This window comes from Anguilla anguilla, chromosome 17 (genome assembly GCF_013347855.1).
Source record: "Anguilla anguilla isolate fAngAng1 chromosome 17, fAngAng1.pri, whole genome shotgun sequence".
Lineage (NCBI taxonomy): Eukaryota > Metazoa > Chordata > Actinopteri > Anguilliformes > Anguillidae > Anguilla > Anguilla anguilla.
Genome location: NC_049217.1, coordinates 22,730,625 through 22,753,656, shown reverse-complemented (window position 1 = coordinate 22,753,656; position 23,032 = coordinate 22,730,625). Strand labels below are relative to the sequence as shown.

At 49.2% G+C, this 23,032-nt stretch overlaps 2 protein-coding genes across 5 annotated transcripts; one reads left to right on the top strand and one right to left on the bottom strand.

The window, feature by feature from the left end:
• Nucleotides 1–1,096: 1,096 nt before the first annotated feature.
• LOC118217023 (tubulin epsilon and delta complex protein 2) lies at nucleotides 1,097–8,773 on the bottom strand. 4 transcript variants are annotated; one of them, XM_035398754.1, is made up of 10 exons: nucleotides 7,567–7,939; nucleotides 7,346–7,450; nucleotides 6,713–6,771; nucleotides 5,880–6,459; nucleotides 5,380–5,433; nucleotides 5,061–5,139; nucleotides 4,056–4,206; nucleotides 3,421–3,519; nucleotides 2,400–2,578; nucleotides 1,097–1,929 (listed from the first exon to the last, which is right to left on the bottom strand). In XM_035398754.1, exons 2-10 carry the CDS (start codon nucleotides 7,447–7,449, stop codon nucleotides 1,780–1,782), a joined length of 1,455 nt encoding a protein of 484 aa, XP_035254645.1. In that variant the 5' UTR covers nucleotide 7,450; nucleotides 7,567–7,939; the 3' UTR covers nucleotides 1,097–1,779. The 4 variants fall into 4 exon arrangements, with proteins under 4 accessions (XP_035254645.1, XP_035254647.1, XP_035254644.1 ...); XM_035398756.1 differs by lacking the exons at nucleotides 7,346–7,450; nucleotides 7,567–7,939 and adding an exon at nucleotides 8,647–8,773; XM_035398753.1 differs by having other exon boundaries at nucleotides 1,098–1,929; nucleotides 7,346–7,939.
• Nucleotides 8,018–22,989, top strand: cfap70 (cilia and flagella associated protein 70). Its single transcript, XM_035398743.1, has 26 exons — nucleotides 8,018–8,218; nucleotides 8,556–8,739; nucleotides 8,937–9,035; nucleotides 9,212–9,294; nucleotides 9,633–9,809; nucleotides 9,958–10,140; nucleotides 10,354–10,448; nucleotides 10,608–10,710; nucleotides 11,459–11,593; nucleotides 12,401–12,565; nucleotides 13,663–13,722; nucleotides 14,172–14,263; nucleotides 14,372–14,432; nucleotides 14,658–14,852; nucleotides 16,171–16,302; nucleotides 17,065–17,190; nucleotides 17,869–18,002; nucleotides 18,694–18,809; nucleotides 19,013–19,204; nucleotides 19,310–19,497; nucleotides 19,770–19,922; nucleotides 20,119–20,280; nucleotides 20,563–20,652; nucleotides 21,388–21,489; nucleotides 22,018–22,065; nucleotides 22,293–22,989. Exons 1-26 carry the CDS (start codon nucleotides 8,147–8,149, stop codon nucleotides 22,371–22,373), a joined length of 3,228 nt encoding a protein of 1,075 aa, XP_035254634.1. The 5' UTR covers nucleotides 8,018–8,146; the 3' UTR covers nucleotides 22,374–22,989.
• The last annotated feature ends 43 nt before the right edge of the window (nucleotides 22,990–23,032 follow it).

Sequence of the window (23,032 nt, the reverse complement as noted above, 5' to 3'; positions counted from 1 at the left end):
ATGTTCCGACTGATTCTATTTAAGTACAACATGGCATATTTCTGATGAGTAAAAAAAAAAAACGATGGTTCACTTTGTGCATTTAGTTCAGACAAACAGCTACACAAACTGTTCTCTTGACCGTATGCACGTGCAAAATCTTGCAAGCCATGAGTCAAAAGATGACGCCTCAGATGTTCTCATGGTATGGCTACATGTTACCTCACGCCAAATAAAATCGTACATGCAGTACGTCGACCGTCGTCCTTATGCCGAGCTCGCGCATCAACGATCCATTGGGGAAAAAATGCAAAATTTACTGCAAGTGTAGTTTAAATGGCAAGCACGCACTGCTCACGACGCGAGGCTGTTCGGTACTGTTAAGGAGCGCGATTTGGCCGGAAGTGGTTTATTTGCAGGACAGGCTCAGCGAGGTTAATTGGCAGCACACCATGCGCGAAAGCGTGGGAGTCCCGTCACACCGCCAACGGCTGTTATGGAAGGCGCAGAGAACACGACACGCCTCGTAAAGCGCAGTTGCCCCTGTTGAGACCTTGAATTGGCCAAATCACTCATACTCGGATCGATGACGCATGCCTAAGAATCGGCCTCATCAATATTCACAAGGTTTAGCTCAGAGCAGTGTGGAAAATACGTGGTTTTAAAGCACATCAAAGTACTAAGTACAAAGTACAAAGCCTGCAATAGAAATTATTTTCCAAACATCAAATAATGTACCTCATACCTCAAAAAAGCTTTAAGACAGTGCAGGTCACTAATTATTGCGCTAGGATGGCTGGACCACAGTCATAGAAACATATTTACACCTTCATATTTATTAACTCATTAAAAACAGCAAGAATGTTAGGTCAGGACTGCCGAACTGGATACCATTGAATTAAAAATTCAGTTTTGTCAGACTTCAGAAAATCCAGCTGAGGCATTCCTTATGCAGGTTATATGTGCAAACACAGCAATGTACTACTGTGTGAAACACAAAACAAAATCAAAAATCAAGCACATCTCTTGAAGTACAATTGTAGATGCTCATGATGTGAAGAATGCACCATCTGCTGGTAGAGAGCAACATTGCAAATGAGAACATTCTAAAAACTAAACTGTCAGTGAATGTTTGTCTCTTTAATGTTGTATGGCATCATATATTTTGCTTTTGACTAAAAACTAACTAAAACAAATTTTAAAAGTCATTAAAAAATGATTTTGAAGCACGTCGCATTCATGTGACAAATAACACTGCGGAAAAACAGAAGTTCTCTCAAATCACTTGTCATTATTTTATTCTGATGCACTTTGATTGAATTAAATCAGAAAGACGCGATGAAATGACACACAGTGATCTCCAGGAACAGTGAATTTGGTTCACATTAGTTGAAGTTGTAGAAAAGTCAGAATTTGGTAGAAGAAAGGCTCAAATTGGTTCAAATGAATCATAATCCTGTCACCATTGTTGAAGAAAAACAAAACAGATGATGAGAGGGGGAAATGAGGTCATAATACACCAGAAGGAATGGGAGTCATCATTCCCAAAATTAGCCAGTTTATGACGTCATAATGCAGGGAGCCAAATCAGACCAGCTGATTGGTAGGCAATACGTATCAACACTCCATGTGCACAGTTAGATTAAAAGAAGCAACCAGTTCAGAGACGGATTCCTTCGGTTCGACAGTCCCTCAGTTCTCACTGTGGTCCACAAATTGTAAGAGTTTATTGAAAGAAATCAGATATTTTGTTGTTCCAGGCCTTGCTGCTTTCTGACGTTCCCGCTAGCTCTGTGCCGGCTAATCGGGCTCCGTGTCCAGGACCACGGCGGGGAACCGTGCCCCCCCTTCCCCGAGCAGGGAGTACAGGCCTCGTAGCACACTGGCGCCAGGACCTCCCCGGGCAGACCAAGCGGAGGTCAGGCAAGGGGTCATGGCTTCTCTCATGGCCTGAAGGGGAGACAGCACACCCATACACATTAAACCAGGAGGGGGAGGGTTCTCAAATCGAAGGTAAAGCACCCAGATGCCTTTTAATATGAAATTTATTGAGCATCAAGGCAGTGGTGGTGGGGAGTAATATAAATATATAAGATACAAAAAGTGTTCATGTGTTCTAAATACAGAAATCAATTATGATATAAAGACAGGTGTGTGAGCTGTGACTCTTACCTGGAGCAGGTGTGTGAGCTGTGACTCTTACCTGGAGCAGGTGTGTGAGCTGTGACTCTTACCTGGAGCAGGTGTGTGAGCTGTGACTCTTACCTGGAGCAGGTGCGTGAGCTGTGACTCTTACCTGGTGCAGGTGCGTGAGCTGTGACTCTTACCTGGAGCAGGTGTGTGAGCTGTGACTCTTACCTGGAGCAGGTGTGTGAGCTGTGACTCTTACCTGGAGCAGGTGCGTGAGCTGTGACTCTTACCTGGTGCAGGTGAATCTCCTGCTGCAGCTGTGCCACTCTAAGCCTCAGTCCCTCCAGCTCCGCCAGCTGGGCCTCGCTGGCGTACCGAAGCGTGCGGGGCAGGTCAGGGGCCCCCCACCGCCCCCGTCCCCGGGTGGGACAGCAGTACCCGGGCCCCCATCGATCCCACGCCTCAGCATCTGAGGGACACAGGGGCTATTTTTAGACAGGGAGGGGAAACGAGAGCACCTACAGGACCCACAGCGTCAGCGCCCAAACGGAGCAGGGCGGCTCCGGAAAGGTCCCGGGCTCCCGGCTGCAGACTGCCGGAAAAACCCACGCCTCCGAGGTGGTGCTCGCTCCCCTTCAGCCTCCTTTCGCTTTCTGTGCCCCTGCAAACTGAGCGCGGGGGCAGCTATCGGGAGAGAGGTTGTGAGAACAGTCACCGCGCGCTCTCTCTTTTCCTCCGGTTTTTCGGGAAAAACGACCCAGCCGTTATCTTTCCAAAAATAACCCTCCCATGAAGAACGACAGAGTCGCGCACTGGCTTCCCCACACGGGTACGGTGATTCACATAGCTTGCTCGCGTCCTGGAAACGCAGATGACCGCGAAGTGGCCTTCCCCTGGGGGAAAGGAGGAGGGGGGGGGGGGTCTGAGTGGGGGCTTCGATGCTGCAAGCACAAGCCCCAGGCCTCAGTCCCACCCTCAATGAGACCCCAGGGGGCGGCAACAGATGCGTATAATCAGAGAGAGGGACAGAACGGTGAGAGTTTTGGCTCTCGTCGGGCCGCATCCTGAGGAAACATACGTGATACTGGGGGGCCAATCGGTCTCCCTCTGGGGAGTGACCCTTTTTTGGTATTACTGGGAGGAAAGACTGATAACTGTTCAGTCCTGAGACCAGTTCAGTCCTGAGAAACCAGCTGGGGTGACTTTTTCAGAAACATTATTTTTCCTGTTGAAGTGTATGTTTTACACTCTCCACTTCATAAGTGAAATACATCAGCCCCTTCGGTGTGTGGTGAAACAAGGCCACTTCACCTCTCTTCAGCTTCTCCACCCTCCCCTGGAGGTCCAACACCACCTTTTCCAGGCCCTCCTGCATCAGCAAGGACTCGTACTCCAACTCCCAGCATGCACCTGCAAGCACACAATACAAGTGATCTAGTCCCTGTAGGGGTTCTGTCAACTAAATTTCATTATAACAAGGCACATATTCCTCTGCTATCCCCATTTCATACAATTACAATTGCGCACATAAACCCACACCATATTATAGCTTACATAGCCCACACCTTCATGCTGTGGAAAATGACAACTTTGATCAGCTGCGACGCTGAAAACTTCACCAAATATTTTTGTATGCCATCTGTAAGTCATACGGCATAAACGTCTTCTAAATGGGCAAATGTGCACACGAACAGGCACATTTTAAAAACCGCTCTTCGTTAAATTATTCAAAGGAGGAAGCAGGGATATAAACAGATTAAATATTGAATACCCTTAAGATAATTGTTTTGGGGAATCATTAAATCAGCATTTCCTCAGAGATGCTAAACAATCAGGATGCTCTCTCTCTGCCTCCTTCACAGTCTGCCTCTCCATCTCTCCCCCTCACTCTCTCTCTCTCTCTCTCTCTCACACTATATCCCACTCTTCCCCCCTCCTCCAGATACCTGTCCCTGGCTGCCTGCCCGTCCTGTGAGCCAGCGCCTCTCCATGGAGGCAGTGAGTCAGCGCGCGGCAGAGCTGGGTCAGCCTCTCCACCTCCGCTCTGGTGTCTGCTGGGCTGCAAGTGGGAACCTTGCAGGGAAACTGCCCCACGCACAGAGATGGCCCATCAAGGATAACAGCCAACTGTGACACAAAATGGACTCTGGAGGAAATACTAAAGCTTTAAAAGTGTGTGTGTGTGTGTGTGTGTGCGCGCGCGCGCATATATCTGCAATATAGTCATAATTCTGCCAGAAAATGGCTGCCATTTGTCACACAGGTGATGGTTCTGCAGAGTAATCCACCCCCACTGTAAAGCACAGAGTGATTCTTGAACGACGCTGCATGGAGTACAAAACAGATATAACTAAATGCCTATGGGGCCAGGCTCACAGACACAGGTTAAGTGTTAGTCCTGGATGGAGAATCTCCATTCAAAAGTGAATTTAGTCCAGGACTGGGCTTAATCTGTGCCTGAAAAACTTCCTCTATAAAGTGGAATCTAAAAGCAACTCATTATTATCGGTAACAACGTTACGTGTGCCTGTATACAATTCATTACTTTTATACAATAACTACAAAATAAATATAGCTACACATGGGAAAATGTACATACTTGTAGATAAATAAAGTGCACCGTACCGAAGGAAGAGGAGCAGTAAAATTGGGTCTGACTCTCCTCAGAAGCTAGTGATTCAGCGGGGAGGGCCAATACCAGAGCTTGTTTCCATGGCATTTTCTCACAGAAGAATGAACTGCGGGGGCGTTGTCCTACACATGCATTTAGAGACTAAATCCTGCAGCGGTTCATACGAAGCCAGCTATATTTAACCTCACCCATCTGCAGCGCTGCACGGAAATGTGTACCGTTATGTTCCAAGGAAGCATACTTTTTAGCAGGTTTTTAAGGTTTGAAAAGGTTTCAAACGGTTTGAGGTTTTACAGGTTTACGGTTCGTTTTTGGATACAGTGCTGAGTAACCTCTCGGTGAACCGGGCCTTCTCTTCCACAGGCTTCGATGCCGTTGCCAAAACCTTGTCCCACAATCTGCAGATTCAAACAGGAAACTGGTGTAAATTTGAATCTTCCTGTACAATTTGATTCCTGTCCAATCTTGTACAGGGAAATTCAAGCTTTCCCAGGAAGTACAGAGTTGTGTTTGCAGAAGAAATTAAGCAGTGGTGGATGCATTTATCACCTCAAGGTTACAAAAGTTTACTGAATTTATCCTGCAAGCTGGTCACGCAGGCCTCTTTCTGAAGCAGGGAGCAGCACAGACTCACTGACCTCTCGTGCTTGGTCCTATGTGCTCTCCAGACAGAAGGTGGCACAGATGGTTTCCTGTCACAAACACAGAGGCATCAGAGATCCTGTACTTCAGATGAGCAAAGACCACTGCTCTCCCAGTTTAAAGAACCACTGCTCTCCAAGGTTAAATAACCACTGTTCTCCAAGGTGAAAGAACCATGGTATCTTTTTTATTCCACACGGCTGTAGTTTGGCTCGGTTAGAACATTTCACAGCTGGAAGCACCTGAAAGGAGGACTACAGAGATCAAACTTGACCATGTTTTACTTGTCAGACATACAGTATAACTCAGAGTGTGGGTGTAGCTCAGCAATGTGGAGCAACGTAGAGCAGGTCTTTGGGGTGGTTGTTTGGGAAGAATTTATAAGCAAATACCATGGTGAACCTACCTATATGTACATCTGGAACACTGAGGATTTGAACCTGCAACCTCTAAGCCCAGCCCCCTGACAGTTATGCCCCACTGAACGGTGTCCTACCCGACTCCTTTCGTGGTTGAGAGACTTCTGCCCCCCGCGTCGGTCCCCGCCAAGCACATCACTGGCATCAGGTCCTCGGCAGAGTCCTGTCTCATGTCCGAATCTTCAGAGCAAAGGCCTGTCTGGGTTGCCCTCTGCTGGGCCCCTGCTAACGAAGCCTGGGGGTGGCGGTGCTCCCCTGGGGCAGGTGCTGGAGCAGACTGCCACCCTGTGCCCGGGCGTCGAGGGAGCGCCGCCCTCCCTGGGGCAACCGTTCGATTCCGGGCAGAGATTCGGGCCGTGCCGCCTCGACCCCGACCGGCACGATGGCCCGATCCTCCCCGCGCCTCTTCGGAGGGCCCCGAAGCCGAAGCAGACCTCCGGGATGCCGTCCGGCCCGCGCTGGGTTTGCAGGCAGGTTTGGAGGCCGTCCGACTGGCTGAACCGTCACTTTCGGCCTGATTGCTTCCCAGCACACCTTCGTCACCCCTTCCCGCCGTCTCAGGGCCCCTGAGGGCCCCTGATCTACAGCGAACTCGTAGTGCTCTCCGCAGCACTCGTTCCAGTAGTTCCATTTCCTCTCTCTCCTCTGGCAGCACGCCTGGGACACACACACACACACACTCCTGTATACATTTCTACCAACTGCTTGGGAGCTTTCCACACAGATATGAAATGCAAAACAACTGGGCTCCAAATGGAGGCATTCAAAAATCCGGCTGCCGCTGAACAGCATTCATGTGAGCGATCTCTGCATAAAACAAAAACTGTTTACTGCCTCCTCTGCAATCACAGCCGCACAAGCTCATCTGAATACTCATTAAATGAGTAATTTGTGACAGAAATGGCTTTACCTTCCTCATTATCAGTTGATGGCACCTGCTCCTCAGGGGCTTCCTTTGGTTCTGCTTTCCTGTGAAACAGTACAGTACGAATTGGTAAGAAACAAGCACAGAAATATTTGTGATGATACTGTACGCAGCCTGCTGCATCTGTTTTCAGCAATTCTGCTGTTCAGAATGAAAAGTATTTCCATGGATGTGTGTGTTCGCTTGCAAATAGGCTAATCAAAGTCAAAACAAGTCTGCCTGCTTTGGTTGTTGGGGGTAGCGTCTTAACGTTCGTTAATGAAAGAAGAATGTTAAATAAACTGCATATTTGTCAAAGAAAAGTTAAAAAAAAAAAAAAAAAAAAAAAAGTTTCTGTATTTTGTTGCCTTTTCATGACGAAAAATTACGGTGGCAACACAGTATACAACACTGTTGCGGCAAAATTCTTTAAAAAATATTTAGCCACTATGACAGAGGGACAGGAGCAGCTGTCTACACCGACTTACTGGACTGCCTCCCTCTACAGACTGTTTCTTTTACAGGTAGGTCAACACGTTGGCTGGTTGTATAGTTTCGCTTACAGAAATGCCACGATAAAACGCCAGCACCGCAAAACTGCAAGAAAGATATTTAACAGAGCATAATCATAGAACTCACATAGAAAGCAGAATCGCTCTTAACTGACGGATGCTCTCGTTGATCTTGGCCTCCTCCACCCGGGTTAACCGGAGTGCTTCATCCACCGTATTTAGCAGCGACATGCTACTTAAAAACACCGCTTTGCAATTCAACAAAACATATTTTAAACCGAAACGATTATTTGAATGTCTGATCCTAATATGACTGTTTTATTAACATCTGCATGGCAACCAACACACCGCTTTGCAGCATACTGTCAGCAAACAACTTCAGTTTCTAATAGCCCGCTTCCACTTCCGGAAATGGATAGTGTCGGGTCTTGCAAACGCATTATTCTAAAACTACACGTATATAAATATTTAAATATTAATATAGAGTTAAAAACATTTATTTTCTCGTTATAGTATGTGAAATAGAAACAGTAGATTCTCACTAATAATTTTGAGTGGATCTGGTAAAACGATTAAAGTTACAACTTTTTATGATTTTAATGAGCTGACAGGACCTTAAGGTAATTCGCAAGTTACAGTTTCACTGTCGTCTTTGAGTTACTGTTTTTGTACATTCTCTGTTGCATTGTTTATTAGCTGACGTCTTTGCCCAGAAGTTTCAGCTCTTTTGAGCTCCGAAAAAGTATTTGACTTATAGAAAAGGAAAGAATTTGCAGAAGCAAATGGAGAAACCATATCTCGCGACACAGTCCTGTTGCAACCATGGAAACCATAGGACGCTTAGCCATCCTGCCCTGCAGAAACCTCCGTGTTTCCAGTTAACCATAAACCTGCGCATTTTGCTAACTATCAACTTCTCATCGCAATCATGGAACAGATTCAAGCAACTGGAGGCAAGACGGTGCCTGTGCAAATAACTGTTTTAAGTGGAAACAACTTGGTGAGTGTGTTGGTGTGCTAGCTGTGTAATGTTAGCGCTCAAATGCAATGTATGTAATGTATGTAATGTATCGTCAGAGTGAGTCTAACATGAACATCATGTAGCTGCCTAGCTATCATGAGCAGTTTATAATATTCGTTACAAATGACATTTTGAGCCACTTATTTCTGTTGTCAGTGAAAACAGACGTAGTCTGGCTATTGTTTGTGTGTGTGTTTGTACTATTTTACTTTATTTCAATTGGGTAGAAGTTTTGCAATTAAGATTATTGTTCATTTACTCTCAAATAATGCTGGCAAATTAATATGTGAACAGTAATATAAATATTCGGTCACAGAAGGGTGGCAAGGGTAAGCCCTTCCTCAGTATGGTGCGGGCTGAGTTTAGCGGTGCAGTGCTGGGGGAATCGCAGAAGGTGGAGACCGTACCCGACCAGAGCGTGGAGTATAATTTCGCCTGCGGCTTCAACTGCGGAAATGGAGCCAATAGTTTGGACGACCTGGCGCACCGACCACTTATCTGTGAGTGCATGAACTGCTCTCGCCTTTCAGGTGTCTGCTCAACAAAACAAGAACACAATGGCACTAATGAATCAATGAGATTAGAGCAGTGAATTTGGGAGTAAGTTTAGAAAACATGCTGGTGTGGAAGCGTGTGTGTGTGGGTGTGGGTGCACTGAGAACTTTAACTCGTACATGACTTCGGTGCTGATCTGCAGTGACGGTGATGGAGGTTCTGTCCAAAGAGAAGAAGCAGAAAGAGGAGAGGACTATAATCTTGGGCCAAGCTGCCTTGGACCTGCTGCCTCTTCTACAGGGTAAGAGCCAGGCTCACTGGATCTCCCAGCACATACACATGCAAGTCATAACAGCATAATATTAGCAAAACTCTGCCACTGCTTAAACTGAAAAAAGCATCTTCTAAGCAGGACTGCAAGGTTGTTGGTTGTCCTGGTTTAACTTGGTTTCGTCTCTGAATCCTGGCCTCTTGAAGGTCAGTGCAGCTCTACATGTGTGGCTGTTCTGCACCTGACCCCTGATTCGCCTGGAGAGGCCGTCTCTGATGCCAGCTGCCAGGTGAGGGCTGGCTGTCTCCTTTGCCCCGCATATTCATGATGTGTGTGCGTGTGTGTGTGTTCATGTGAGTGTATGTATGTGTGGTCTGTGTGTGTGTGCACGTTTGTGCGTGCGCATTTCCGTGTGTCCATGTGTTTGTGTGGTCTGTGTGTGCAGGTGTGTGTGTGTGTGTGTGAGCGTGTGTGCAGGTGTGTGTGTGTGTGTGTGTGTGAGCGAGTGTGTGTGCAGGTGTGTGTGTGTGTGTATGAGTGTGACGCAGCCATGCTGAGCCATGCTGAGCCATGCTGGGCCCCCCTGGCGATGAAGAAGACATTTTCTCCTCTCGTCCTTGTTCGCAGCCCTCCCTGGATGTGACCATCTGTGTCCCGGAGCCTGTGCTGTCTGACGTCCAGCTCAGCCAATCAAATCTGCTCAGGGTTGCCGTGGAAACGGCATATTCGGTCCCAGAAGCCTGGAACGCCGGCACTGGACCCCCCTTCAACTACGTGGCCGGCCTACAGGTGCCCCTGTCAGAGGTGAGGGGAGAGAGAGTGAGAGAGAGAGAGAGAGAGAGAGAGAGAGAGAGAGGTCTTGTATTTTTGTCACCTAGTGTACTAAAAGTGTGTCTCTCATGGAGAAGCACACGCTGCACGCACTCATGCTTAGTTTTTCTCCCTCCTGCAGAAGGAGCACACGCTGCTGTTCGCCAACGGACTGCTGAAAGCCGGCGGGGAGAGAGAGCCCCTCTCCAGGCCCAAAAAGTGGCCCGTGGGGCCCCTGCTGGCCCCCGGGGCCCAGTTCATGCCAGGAACCTCCATAGATATGCAGCCAATTGAGACAGAGGATGGAGACCTGACCGGTGTGGAGGTAGAGTCTAGGAATGCTTAGTGTGATAACTACTCAGACACGACTCAAAAACTCAGATACTTAACCTGGTAAATATACGCACAAATAATGGATTCTCTTGGATAGGAGCGACTGCTAAATGCTTAAAATGCAAACATGTAGCTGTGAATACGTACTGAATGAGGGTGCATGCGGCGTGAAGGCGTGCTGAGGGAACGTGTTCATACATCCCAGGACAGGGAGTTCCGCACGGAGGCGGAGACGGACAGGAAGAGGGTGAGCTGGGACACCGAGAGGCGCTGCTTTTTGGATCCTGGAGCTGTGGCTAGGTGAGCCCCCCCCCCCCCCCCCCCCCCCCCCCCCCCCCCGCCCCTCGGGAGGCAAATGGAGGGGTTTTTTTTGTTGTTGTTTGCGATCCCAGGATCCACATATATTTATAACATCATATTCTACACCCCCTCCTCCCCACCCCCACGCCCCATCCTCAGCCTGACCCAGCAGATCGAGGCCTGTCGCCTGTGGCCCGTGGAGGTGATGAGGTCAGCGCAGGGCGGAGCCCCGAAAGGAGGGAAAGCTGGGAAGGAGAAGGTGGTGAGTCCTCCCGGACGATGGACGAGGGAACCTGGTCTGCGTGTCTGTCTTTCATTCTCCAGGAGGGAGTCTGTCCATCCCAGCCCCTTCACTGTCAGGCCTTCACCATGCTCCGTTGCCTCTTCGTTTCCTCTGTCTCTCTCCAAAAACAGTGAGGGGGGAGACCTTTTGAAGTAATGCCAGCTTCAAGTAATTTGATTACACAAATGAACAAGCATATTTCACACATTCCTCTTACTGTTGTCATAAGACATTCTGGTGCCATTGTTTTCTCCTTTGTGTTTCACTTTTTACTACCACACAGCTCATTGGCTGGTATGTATTCTTCATTAGACACTATTACATCCATCAGTTTCTTAACTGATCAGCACACTGGCCTGTATGGTGAACAGTGAGTGTTTATTATAATCTGAATGTTGCAGTGCTCAGAAGAACACAAATGCACTACAGGTAGTCATGTCAACCCCAACATGTTAGTATAGTAGTATGATTGGTTGTTTTGGCAGAGCAATAGTACGGTTGGTACATTCGTTGTCTCTCACCAGATGGACAGAAGGCCTGGAAAGCTGCAGCTGACGTTTATCTGCTACACTTATGCCCCAAAATGCGTCTTTTTCTTTCAATTAGTGTTTATCTTATTTCTTCTATAAATGGCGGTGATCTAAATTGGTCCATGAACTCCTCTCCTGGTCGTTGAGAAAATGTAACTGTCCTCTGACGTGTTTTTGTGATTCTGGCCGGGTGCCAGGGAGAGGAGGAGGCGCCGATCTCGTTCCACGGCGTGGCCTACGTGGACTTCGCCCCTCTGCTGTACCCCGGAGCCAAACGCATCCGCGGCGCGTACCGCCTGTGGCCCTTCTACGAGTCCGACCTGGAGGCCAAGGTGAGGGAGCGTGGGGGTGGGGGTGGGGATGGTGGAGGGCTGCTGGCTGCTTTGCCTCAGAACTCTCCAGCTGAGTTGTTTTTCAGTGGTGAGGGTGGATGTGTTGCTGTTTGCTGATGGAGGTGAAGATGGGGATGGGGATGTAAGCCACTTCTGCATTCAAAATGCCAAGCAAGAGAGAGAACAGTCACCATCACAATACAAGAATGGGTGCAGTCGGGTGGAGAAATTAATTTTCGCACGCAGCTACGGATCTGATTGCTGTTTGTCGTATCTGATGTTCCGGACTGTAGCTGTGGATTTGGGGTATTGTTTTACCTGCGCTTGATTTGATTAAGGAACCCAACAGGGCTGCTCAGGGAAGCTTCTGCTGTCAGGGTTGCTAAGATGGTGTTTCACTTGTGTTCCCGTGTTATGAATAAAGATATTGAATTGCTGGATTTGCTGCAGCGATTTTCTTTTTACGTGTCATAGGCTATTATGTTCAAAGATGGGGACTAGGAACCACTCTCCCTGACCCTGTTCTGGTGTTTTTATGGTATTGTTGAACGCCTGTATCATTGTTGTAACGTTGATGTTAAACTCCTGTTCCTTTGTTGTAATGTTGATGTTAAATTCATGTTCCATTGTTGTTACGGCAATGTAAACTCCTGTTCCTTTGTTGTAATGTTGATTTTATATTTCAGTTCCGTTGTTGTTACGGTGATTTTAAACCCCTGTTCCATTGTCGTTATGGTGATGTTAAACTCCTGTTCCATTTGTAGTCACGGCGATGATGCTAATCCCCATGCTAAACCCCTGCTTCAGACCAAGCGGACCAGCAGCGTCCTGCGGGACAGCATGCGGACTGCAGCGGTTCATCCCAAACACCGGGCCTCCTCAGCCCTCAGCTCCTCCCAGTGGAAGGCAGGGGCCCCCAAAATCCCAGAGGCACAAAAGGCTGGAAAAGAGCCCAAGGACCAGCCCAGAAAAGTGAGTGGGCCTGCTGCCTAGAAACCAGCGGCGTAGGTGGTGGGGCGGCGGGGGTGGGGATAATCATAACTAAGCCAAGCTACGGCTCTTAGCCATCTCCCTACAGCTGCCTTGTTTTCCTGTATTTTTAACCTGTTCATGCTTTAAAGGTGCCGGAGGGGAATTTCGCACTGAATTAGAGACGTTTGGTGTTACTTAGAGAATTGGAACAGCTTGCCACGTCATACAAGAGAGACCCTTTGGGTGTTCAAGTCCAGGATTTACCCAGTGCTGGGTGCTATCAACAAGTAAATGATGAACAGAGATGGGTGGCCTGTTCTCCTCACCATATATCCATGCTCTCATCTAGCTTGCTGCATACAGTGGTGTGCACTGAAAGGCAAAACAGCTTTAAGAAGACCCACTCCAAAAATGCTGGAGATGGAAAATATTAGGCCGAAATTGGGAGTTTCTTGAGTGCCCTGCTAGTTTACTCCAGATATGAACTCAAAATTCCATGTGATCCCCCCACCGCCCGACCCCAGCCACCCCACCCCACCCCGACCCCCCCCAGCTCCTGGCCCTGAAGGCCTCTGGCGGAGCAGCAGAGGGCTGCTTCCCAACGCAATTAGCGGTAATTGCCGCAAATTGCCGGCTTCATTACCGGCGGTGAGTCATCATCTCTTTGCCTCCTCTGGCCTTCGCGGGCCCCCCCCCCCCCCCCCCCCCCCGTTTTTCTTATTCGGCAGCAGGAGGAGGAGGGTGCGGCAGCATCTGCGGTTACAGCCGGCAAGTAGAACAACCCCCGCCCCCTCCCCCCCCCACAATGTTCCCTAAAACCGCCCACGTCCCACCCCCACCCAAACCACCACCCCCCCCAAAAACGCGTTAACAGGGTAATGAAGCCTGACATCATCGGAGGCCTGTTCGCCACGTCCGTTCAGCTCTGTTTCTGCAAGGTCTTGAATCCTGCCTAGACTATGACTTCTACTGTTACGTCCAGTGCAGCTTTATGGTTTTCCTCGCTGTGACAGTTTCGCTCGTTCTGCACGTGAAAAGGCACACGCAGTGAGTCGGCCAGCTGGATAAACCTCACCGTGTCTCTGCTCTTGAACCAGGGAAAGTCACCTGCTGAGACGGGGACAGAGCTGGACACTCAAGGGAATGTGGAGGGACAGGTGAGCTGGGTCTGGATTAGAGTTTTTTTGTGTGTGTGTGTATGTGTGTGTGTGTGTGTGTGAGCATGTGTGCAGGTGTGGTCTGTGTGTGCAGGTGTATGTGTGTGTGTGTGTGTGTGTGTGTGAGCGTGTGTGCAGGTGTGTGTGTGTGTATGAGTGTGTGCGTCTGACGGGCAGTTGGATAATGACGCAGCCATGCTGAGCCATTCCGGGCCACCCTGCCAATGTGTGTGTGTGTGTGTGTTTGTGCGCGTGTATGTGCGTGTGTTTGTGTGTGTGTGTGTGCATGTGCGTATGTGTACGTGCGTGTGTGTGCATGTGTGTGCGTGTGTGCATCCATGTGCATCCCTTGAAGTGAAGGTGCTAAATGCATCTGAACACAGGCCTGATGATGTCACCCCCCCCCCCCCCCCCCCCCCCCCCCCCCCCCCCTCCCCTCACCGCTGTAGATGTACGTGGATGCCAGGACCTACATTGTGATTGAAATCTCCCTGGAAAAGCCGCTGGTGCCGAAGAGATCTCCGGAGGAGCTGGCCAGGAGGTAGCGCCAGGCCTGCACTCCAATTACAGAATCTTTGATGTAACAGAATATATACTGTCCTGTCCTGGCCTGATTAATTAATGTTTCTGTTTTTCAAAAATCATTTAGGGTGATGGAACTGATTCCCCCCAGACCTCCCCTGCCACGCCTACCGGTTGGAGCAGAGAGGGTAAGGAAGACACACACACAAACACACGCACACACACACACACACACGCACACACTTAGATGTACACACATGCTTGCTCCCACTGAACAATCTCTTGCCTAGATCTGATGATCACACTCAGCACAGTTCTCTACACTCGTGCCATCTTGTGGTCACTGTTGGTATTAGAACTGCAAGTCTGAATTGCACAAACTGCGTGTGTGTGTGTGTGTGTGTGTGTCTCAGGCAGTCCAGGAGTATCAGTCTCAAGTGGCGAATGTAGTGGGCCAGGTTCTGGAGCAGTACCAGCAGCTGTTCGGAGCTGCCATGGTCCCAGGAGCCCCGCCCCTTGACCCCGCCTCCCAGGAGCAGCGCAAGTCCCAGCTTCTGGCAGAGCTGAACTACTCTGGGCGGTACTTCGCCTTCAAGGAGCAGATGAAGGTGAGAGGGCGGGGCCAGCAGACCCTCACACGTGGGACATTCGCAAAGATCTAAAAACCATCCATTTTTAAAAAAGAGAGCCCATGGCCCATGGAACAAAATAGACACTTTACTCGGTAGCCTTGTCACTTCTTTTGTGATATTGCTCTTTTTTTGGTTAAGACACTTGTGCATAAGTAGACGGACTGTTGTGCATCAGCATTGTGATCACAAGTGGGATGGTCCGTTGAAAAATATCCTCTTCCAGCCTAGAACTCACATGCAAGTTGTTGATTTTTGACTGGTTAGATGGACATATATATATTCTGTATGACCAAAGGTATCTGGAAACTCCTTGGTCTGGGGCTGTTTTCATGGTTTGGGCTAGGCCCCTTCGTTCCACTGAAGGCTGATCTTAATGCTACAGCATACGGTCACATTCTAGATGATTCTGTGCTTTTCCAATAGTTTGAGGAAGGCCCTTTACTGTTTCAGCATGACACTATCAGTTTACAGTACTTTTGCAGTCACATCGTGTGGTCAGTGTGCGCTCTTTGTGTGGTCAGTGTATGGCTCTGTGTGGTCAGTGTGCGCTCTTTGTGTGGTCATTGTGCACTCTTTGTGTGGTCAGTGTATGGATCTGTGTGGTCAGTGTGCTCTCTTTGTGTGGTCAGTGTATGGATCTGTGTGGTCATTGTGCACTCTTTGTGTGGTCAGTGTATGGATCTGTGTGGTCAGTGTGCACTCTTTGTGTGGTCAGTGCATGGATCTGTGTGGTCAGTGTGCACTCTTTGTGTGGTCAGTGCATGGATCTGTGTGCTCAGTGTGCGCTCTTTGTGTGGTCAGTGTATGGTTCTGTGTGGTCAGTGTATGGCTCTGTGTGGTCAGTGTATGGCTCTGTGTGGTCAGTGTGCGCTCTTTGTGTGGTCAGTGTATGGATCTGTGTGGTCAGTGTGCGCTCTTTGTGTGGTCAGTGTATGGATCTGTGTGGTCAGTGTGCGCTCTTTGTGTGGTCAGTGTATGGCTCTGTGTGGTCAGTGTATGGCTCTGTGTGGTCAGTGTGCGCTCTTTGTGTGGTCAGTGTGCGCTCTTTGTGTGGTCAGTGTATGGTTCTGTGTGGTCAGTGTGCACTCTCTGTGTGGTCAGTGTATGGTTCTGTGTGGTCAGTGTATGGTTCTGTGTGGTCAGTGTGCGCTCTTTGTGTGGTCAGTGTATGGTTCTGTGTGGTCAGTGTGCGCTCTTTGTGTGGTCAGTGTATGGCTCTGTGTGCTTGTTCTTTCTCTATCTACTTACGGTCAACCCCTCCCTCTGAAATGGTGGTGGTGGTTGTCCTTCCCAGCACTCGGTGGTCCGGATCGTGCGTGAGAAGATGTTGCGGACTGAGGCCTTCTCCGACCCGGAGCAGCTGCAGGCTTTCCTGAGCCAGCTCTACGTGTTCCTGGTGGACGAAATGCATGTGGCCCTCAACAAGGTGAGGACGACGACTACCTGCCCCCCGTCCACCTAACCCCCCCACTCCCCCCGCTGTGTTGGGTTTGTGGGAGAAGTTACTGATTCTATAGACAAACCAGGCTGAATTGAAATTTAAAATACTGTTTAAAGTGAAATGCTCTGATTTGACTTTAAACTGATGCTCTGGCATGACCAATGAAAATACTGGGAGCAAATTAATTCATAAACTCTGACATATTGATAGAAACTCCTGTTATCCGCCAGAACCATAGGGAGTAAGCAAATAGAGGTGCCAGAAAGGAACGCGGGAGCTGACCGTCTTTTTTTTTGGTTCAGGACGTCTGTGGGAGGGTTTAGGCTTGTGTGCATTGCCTGGGGGACCTGTCTCAGAGCACATCCTGCTTTTGGGGTATTGTTGACCTAACGGATAAAAAGCACTATCCTTAATTAGATAGTGAGCTAATCAGATAACGGAATGAACCACCTTTAAGCCACAGCTCACTCTGCTGACGCTAGTGCTTAACCCTACCGCCCTCCTCCCTCCCCCATCTCGTCTTTCCACCTCCCTCTTTCCTCTCAACTTCTTTTTGTTCCTTCGCTTCCCCCTTCTTCTTACTTCTTGTATTTGTTTTCCTCTGTTGCTGGCCATCCCCCTTTCCTTGTCTACTTCCGTTTGATCACGTTTGTCTCTTTCACCCTCTCTCCTGACCCTCTCTGTCCTGGTCTCTCTGGCTGTCTGACCCCCCTCTTGCCCCCCCCCCCCCTCCCCCACCCTGGACAGACACTTTCATCAGACATGCAGGAGACGAAGCAGCGCCCCCTGCTGGACAGCGCTCAGCTCAGGCACTTCGCCAGGGAGGCCCAGCTGAATGAGGACTATCCCTTGGCTTCCCAATACTACCAGGAGGTATGGGACCCACCCCCTCCCCCTCCCATTGTCACAGAGTCCCCACACTGCAGCCACAGCTCTCAGCATCCCTGTTTGAGACTCATCTAAACCCTTCCTCTTCAGCATTGTGAGGTCGATGACTCTCTTGGGATGAACATGCACTAACGAGCAGGGCCCCGAATGTCCACGTCGTTCCGCTGAGGAACAGTTAATCCTTCAAATAATCTGTACTGACTAGGGGCAAAATCCCTCGTCCCAACGGTGTCCTCGGCATACGAGATGCTTAGATGGCAAATGGGATAAAACCTAGCAATAAAAACTGGAATGGCCATTGAAAAACATGGAAAGAATTAGTAAATACATGTACAACGTGCAGGACAACAATATATACAGCGGATTAGAATTAGAATTCAATAGCAAGGGTACTCCTACCTTTAAGAAATGAGGAAACCTTCAGTTTCACCAAAATAGATGTTTGTCAGTTATGTAGGCAGCCCATTCCAATCAAGGTAGTCTAAAGGAAAAGGCTTTTTTACCCAAAGCTATTCTGCACCCATGGTCCTTGTAAATAGATTGTCATACTGAGAGCACATTCATGCTTTACTAAAAATATTTTTAGACAGGCTGGTGCGTAGACAGCCGTTGGCCTTGAAACCATGGAAACCGTCTTCACGTCGGTTCGCGCGTCTCTTTCAGAGGCTGGCTCTGGATCGCCAGGACCCCGGCCACTGGTTTGATTTCGGTGCTTTCCACATGCTGACGGGGGACCACGTGAAGGCACAGGAGTGCTTCCAGCAGGCTGTCTCCGTAGAGCAGGCTCACCTGCCCAGGTGAGGGGAAGGGTGGCAGGGTGGGGCAGTGGGTAGGGAACTGGGAACAGAGGTTGCAGAGGTTCAAGGCCCAGTTTGGAACCCTGCCACTGTATCCTTTGACACGGTAGTTACGTTTGCATTCCTTCAGCAAATATTCAGCATATTCTGTGTAGTTTCTCTGGATACAAGCCTCTGCTTAGAAAATTAATTATATAATAATTAAGAATGGGCACAACTAATCACCTTTCCAAGTAACTGTTGGATTACCCAGTATTTATTAAAATACTGATTGGTTGTCCTAAATTAGCTTATTTCTTTGCTGTCGCCTCAGAGGGATAACTAGAGTAGGCAATGAAGATGTTAATTAGCTGTAGTGCAAATTAGCATGAGAGGCAATGTACCAGTGATTGTGGTCTTGATGATTCTAATTGTACTCCAATTTAGTCTCATTTTCCTTGACTGAGCGAGTGTTCCCTTCATAATTATGACTGGCTAGCAGCTTACAACTCTGGGTCCACCAGTCTTAGATTAATGTACTAACTGTTATTGTTCGTTACAGTAATCGTTTACTAAAATATTCAAAGTGTCCCTAGAAATAATAAAAAAGGAAAGGGATTGAGGGTGCTAGAGAGGCAGGATAAGTGGGGGCTCAAAGAGGGAGGGCTTGGGCACCGAAGTCATGTGGGGGCCCACTTATTCCCCTGAACAGCCTGCTGATGTGTGGGATCCTTGCGGAGATGGCGGGAAGATTTGAGGAGGCGGAGACTTTCTTGGAGCAGGCGACTTCCCTCGACCCTAACAACGTGGTAGCCTGGACCCTTTTCGGTGAGATTGGGGGGAGGGAGTGGGGGCGTGGCAAGGGGGGGGTGCACTGCTGAGATGGACATTACCATTACCATTAATTAGTATTTAAAGTACCTATAGCAAATCAGGACGTGACTGCGCCAGAACCCTGGGTTCCGGAACACCAGAGTCCTAGAGTTCTAGAAGGGTTTGCAGACCGTGATGTGTGGTGTCTGTGCTCTCAGGCCTGTACTACGAGAGCAGGGACAACGCCATCCAGGCAGAGATGGCCTTCCTGGAGGCCCAGAGGCGGCTGAGAGCGGCCCTGGCCAACGGCCCGTCGTCCGGTGGCAAAGATGGGGCCGAGAGGGGGGCAGATGAGGTGCTGCAGCCGAACAGGTCGTCAGTTACCAGCGACCACCCCGTCAACACTACAGGTAAGCCCCGCAGAGCGTGGGGGTGGGGTGGGGTGGGGTGGTCTGCTTCTGCAGCGCTGTGTTCCTGTTTGTGGATGATGTCATTTCCTGTCCTTGGTGGCTCAGATGTTGAGGAGGACGCAGAGAACTTGGTGAACAGGTCTCCGATCAGCCAGGAGGGCGGGCCAGGGAGAGACGGGGGGGACACTTACCAAGATCCTGCCATCACAAAGCCCCCAGCATCCCCTCCCGGGCTCAGAACCACCATCTACATGGAGGCTGTGCAGTTTCTGCTGGAGAACAACGTCCTTCAGGTTAGCACTGTGAGCACACACATGCACACATGTGCACTCAAAAACACATAAAGCCACATACACATCCAACTTTACTTCACTCTAACCCCCTCTCCCTCACTCTAACCGCTTCTCCCTGTCTCTCACTTTTTCTGCCTCCCTCCCTACCACTCAATCCCTCCCCCTCTTTCACCCCGTCTTCCCCCTCTCTCTCTCTCATCCCTCTCTCCACCCCTCTTTCTCTCTCCCCCTCCCTCCCTCGCTCCCCGCCTGCCCTCCCCCCCCGCCCTCAGATGGCTGAGAGAGCTCTGGCTCAGCAGTTGCTGTGTCCAGAGGGCGGCAGGAGCAGCTGCTACCACCTGGCGCTGGCCAGACTGCATCTGCTGAGCGGGGACTACTGCAGCGCCGAGGCCAGCCTGAAGGAGGCGCTAGACGGTGGCCTACAGGTGCGGCGAGTGATGTAGAAAACAGAGCACAGTGCAACATGCAAAAATCACCAATTACAGTGGAAAAGTTGGGGGGAAAAAGACATGAAAATTTATTTTGCTGTTTTTACATTATTCTCAAGTCAGTAAAACCATTTATGATGTTTATACTGTGTTGCCTCAGCAGTTGTTCTTTGTTTGCTTGTGTTATGTGTAGAACCCGGATGTCTGGGCTTTGACCGGTCACCTGCACTACCTTACGGGGACCCACAGCCAAGCGAAGACCTGCTACGAGAGGACCGTGGACTTTGTGGCAGACGCCTCCGACATGCACGCGGTCTACCTGCGTCTCGGACACATCTACCTGCAGGAGGGACAGGTGAGCAAGACGGACAGGTGTGCTTCTCATGATCCCGACACAGCCTTTGTGCATTCAGTGCAGTACTGCCACCTCCTTCGACTCTGTAAACACAACGATATCCGAGGGAGTTAACGAGGTCCTGTGAAAAATGATTTTACGCAAGTGAAACCTGCTGACCGTGCAGCACATGAAACGCACTTTTGTACGTCGCGTTGGATAAAAGCATCTGCTAAATAAATGTAATGTAATGTAATGGCACATAGAATAATCCCCTGTTCCTTGTGACCCCCACCCCCGCAGTTTGAGAAAGCCAAACCCACCTACCTGCGCGGCTGCAAGAGCTCCCCATCCTGCCTCACCTGGCTGGGAGTGGGGATTGCCTGCTACCGGGTAGCTACCAAATCTCTGTTTGTGTACACACACGCACACACACACACGCACACACGCACACGCATACGCACACACACACACACGCACACACTCACACGCACAAACACACACGCACACACGCATACGCACACACACACACACGCGCACAAACACACACGCATACGCACACACAAACACACGCATGCACACACACACACACGCACACGCACACATGCACACACGCATACGCACACACAAACACACGCATACACACACACACACACACACGCACACACACACGCATGCACACAGATGTGTGCACGCACACACACAAACACATACACACGCATACACACACACGTCACACACAGTCATTCATTTTTAACTCAGGAGTCATATGAATTTGTCCTTGCCTGACCTTTAATGCTTCTTACAGCAGAGTGTGTTGGCATCAGATTCATTTCATGCTTCCCACTGACAGTTTAATTGCCCTGTCACAAAGTGACACCAGTAACATGAGCTGTGCTGTATTTAGCATAACAGCAGAATCCTGTGAAAACTTTATGCATAATACTGCTGGTGTTGGTGTACACACCTTTCCTCTGAAACACAATGCTGCGGATGTCTGTGTGATGTTATTAGTGCTTGAGCAATTACTGCTCGCTCGGATTATGAATAACAGTGTCTGTCTGTCTGGCTGCTGTGTGCTTGCTTGCCTGTCCGTCCGTCCGTCCGTCTGTCCGTGTGAGCGATTAGCTAGGAGAGCTGGCCGAGGCGGAGGATGCCCTCACAGAAGCCAACGCCCTGAACAACGCCAACCCGGAGGTGTGGGGACACCTGTCCCTGGTCTGCCTGCGGGTCAGTTCCTGAAGCTCCACAAGTGCCTCTGCAGAGGCTGGCGCGCAGTCGAAACATACACGCCCACCAACGCACTGTGCTCTGTGACTGCGCGTGCCCACGGAGCGGCCATAACTCAAGTGTGCGTCAGTCACTCACTATGACTCCGCCCCATACGGGCGTCAGTTTCACATATTTTTGACCTGTTTGGGCTTCCGTAATAGGAAGGGAGGCAAGGAAAGGAAACAAGGAGGTAAAAAAAAAAAAAAAGCAGTTGGAACGCACCCTGTGTCTTCTGGCACTGAACGCTGACTGTCCTGAGAGGGACACATTTGTGCGTCCTTGCAGTGCAATCTCACGCTGGGCAGCGTCTAAATTTAGCCAGAACACATAAGGCCCTGCGCAGCCACAGCTTGGTGCAAGTGACCAATGCGGAGTTGGATGGACGGCGCTTTCCGTTATGTCACCACCCCTAACTGAGGCGAGGGCTGAGGCAGAGGGGTTTGGGTTCTGTCTGTCAGTGCGTGACCGGTGTCTTTGTCTCCTCAGACGGGCAGGAAGCTGGAAGCTGAGCAGTGCTATAAGTACGCCACGAAGGTTTGTGCCTTTCTCATGCTCTACACTGGGCCTTTTTGAGCTTGCCAGTTAATGGCTGAGGCCACGACCGTCCATCTGACTGAATAGGCCCATTGCATGCCTACAAAATTACTAAATAAAAATGAGTGCTAAAAAATTCAGTGCTAGAAACCGAAAATCTGCAGGTTAATATTCATCAATTTTCATTTGCAGTACGTTGAATTTAAATTTAAATTTTTTTGTTGCAGTTGGACCTTCAGAAAGAGACGCTACTGCGAGAGATTACAGAGCTGCAAGCTCAGGTCGGGTTTGGAAATCCAAGCTTCTGAGTCGGATCAGATGCTGTGATTGGTCCGGACCGGAGATGAAGAGACACTTGCTCCCACCCACACTCACTCAGTTAGCATAGGCCAGAAAGGTGTGCCAGGTGCCTGATTTTCTTCATCCTATACGTTGTGAAGAATCTAACACGGTGGCATGTAGCATCATAAATTTGTGATGTTAACAATAAGACAATAAACAATAGGTTTTGAACAAAAATTGCCGCATGGAAGAAGACATTTAAATGAATGTTTTGAACCGCTGATGAAAAATTACACCCCAGAAAGGACATTTTATACTTGGTTGTCAAGTTAATTTTACAAAGTGTACAGGTTTTTGTATATTTGCAAATATAATATATTCCCAAGACTTCTGGACCAAAACAGGCATTGCTTCAGAAACTGCTGCACATAATGAAATTTATGATCACAAAAGAATGAGGTGTCTTTGTGCTTGGTTAAAACAAAAAACATGCACCCACACCGACCCTTTTCGGACAAGATTGGTCACTCCTGATGTAATCTGTGTGAAGAAGCTGTGTTATTTACTTTCCAGTTGATTAGTCAGATCGTTCGCATGCTTGTTAATCGTGGGAAATTATAAAACAAACTGAGTCAAATGTAAGTGATCAGTTTGAAGGAAGGTTTTCGGCCCCACCAATTTTCAG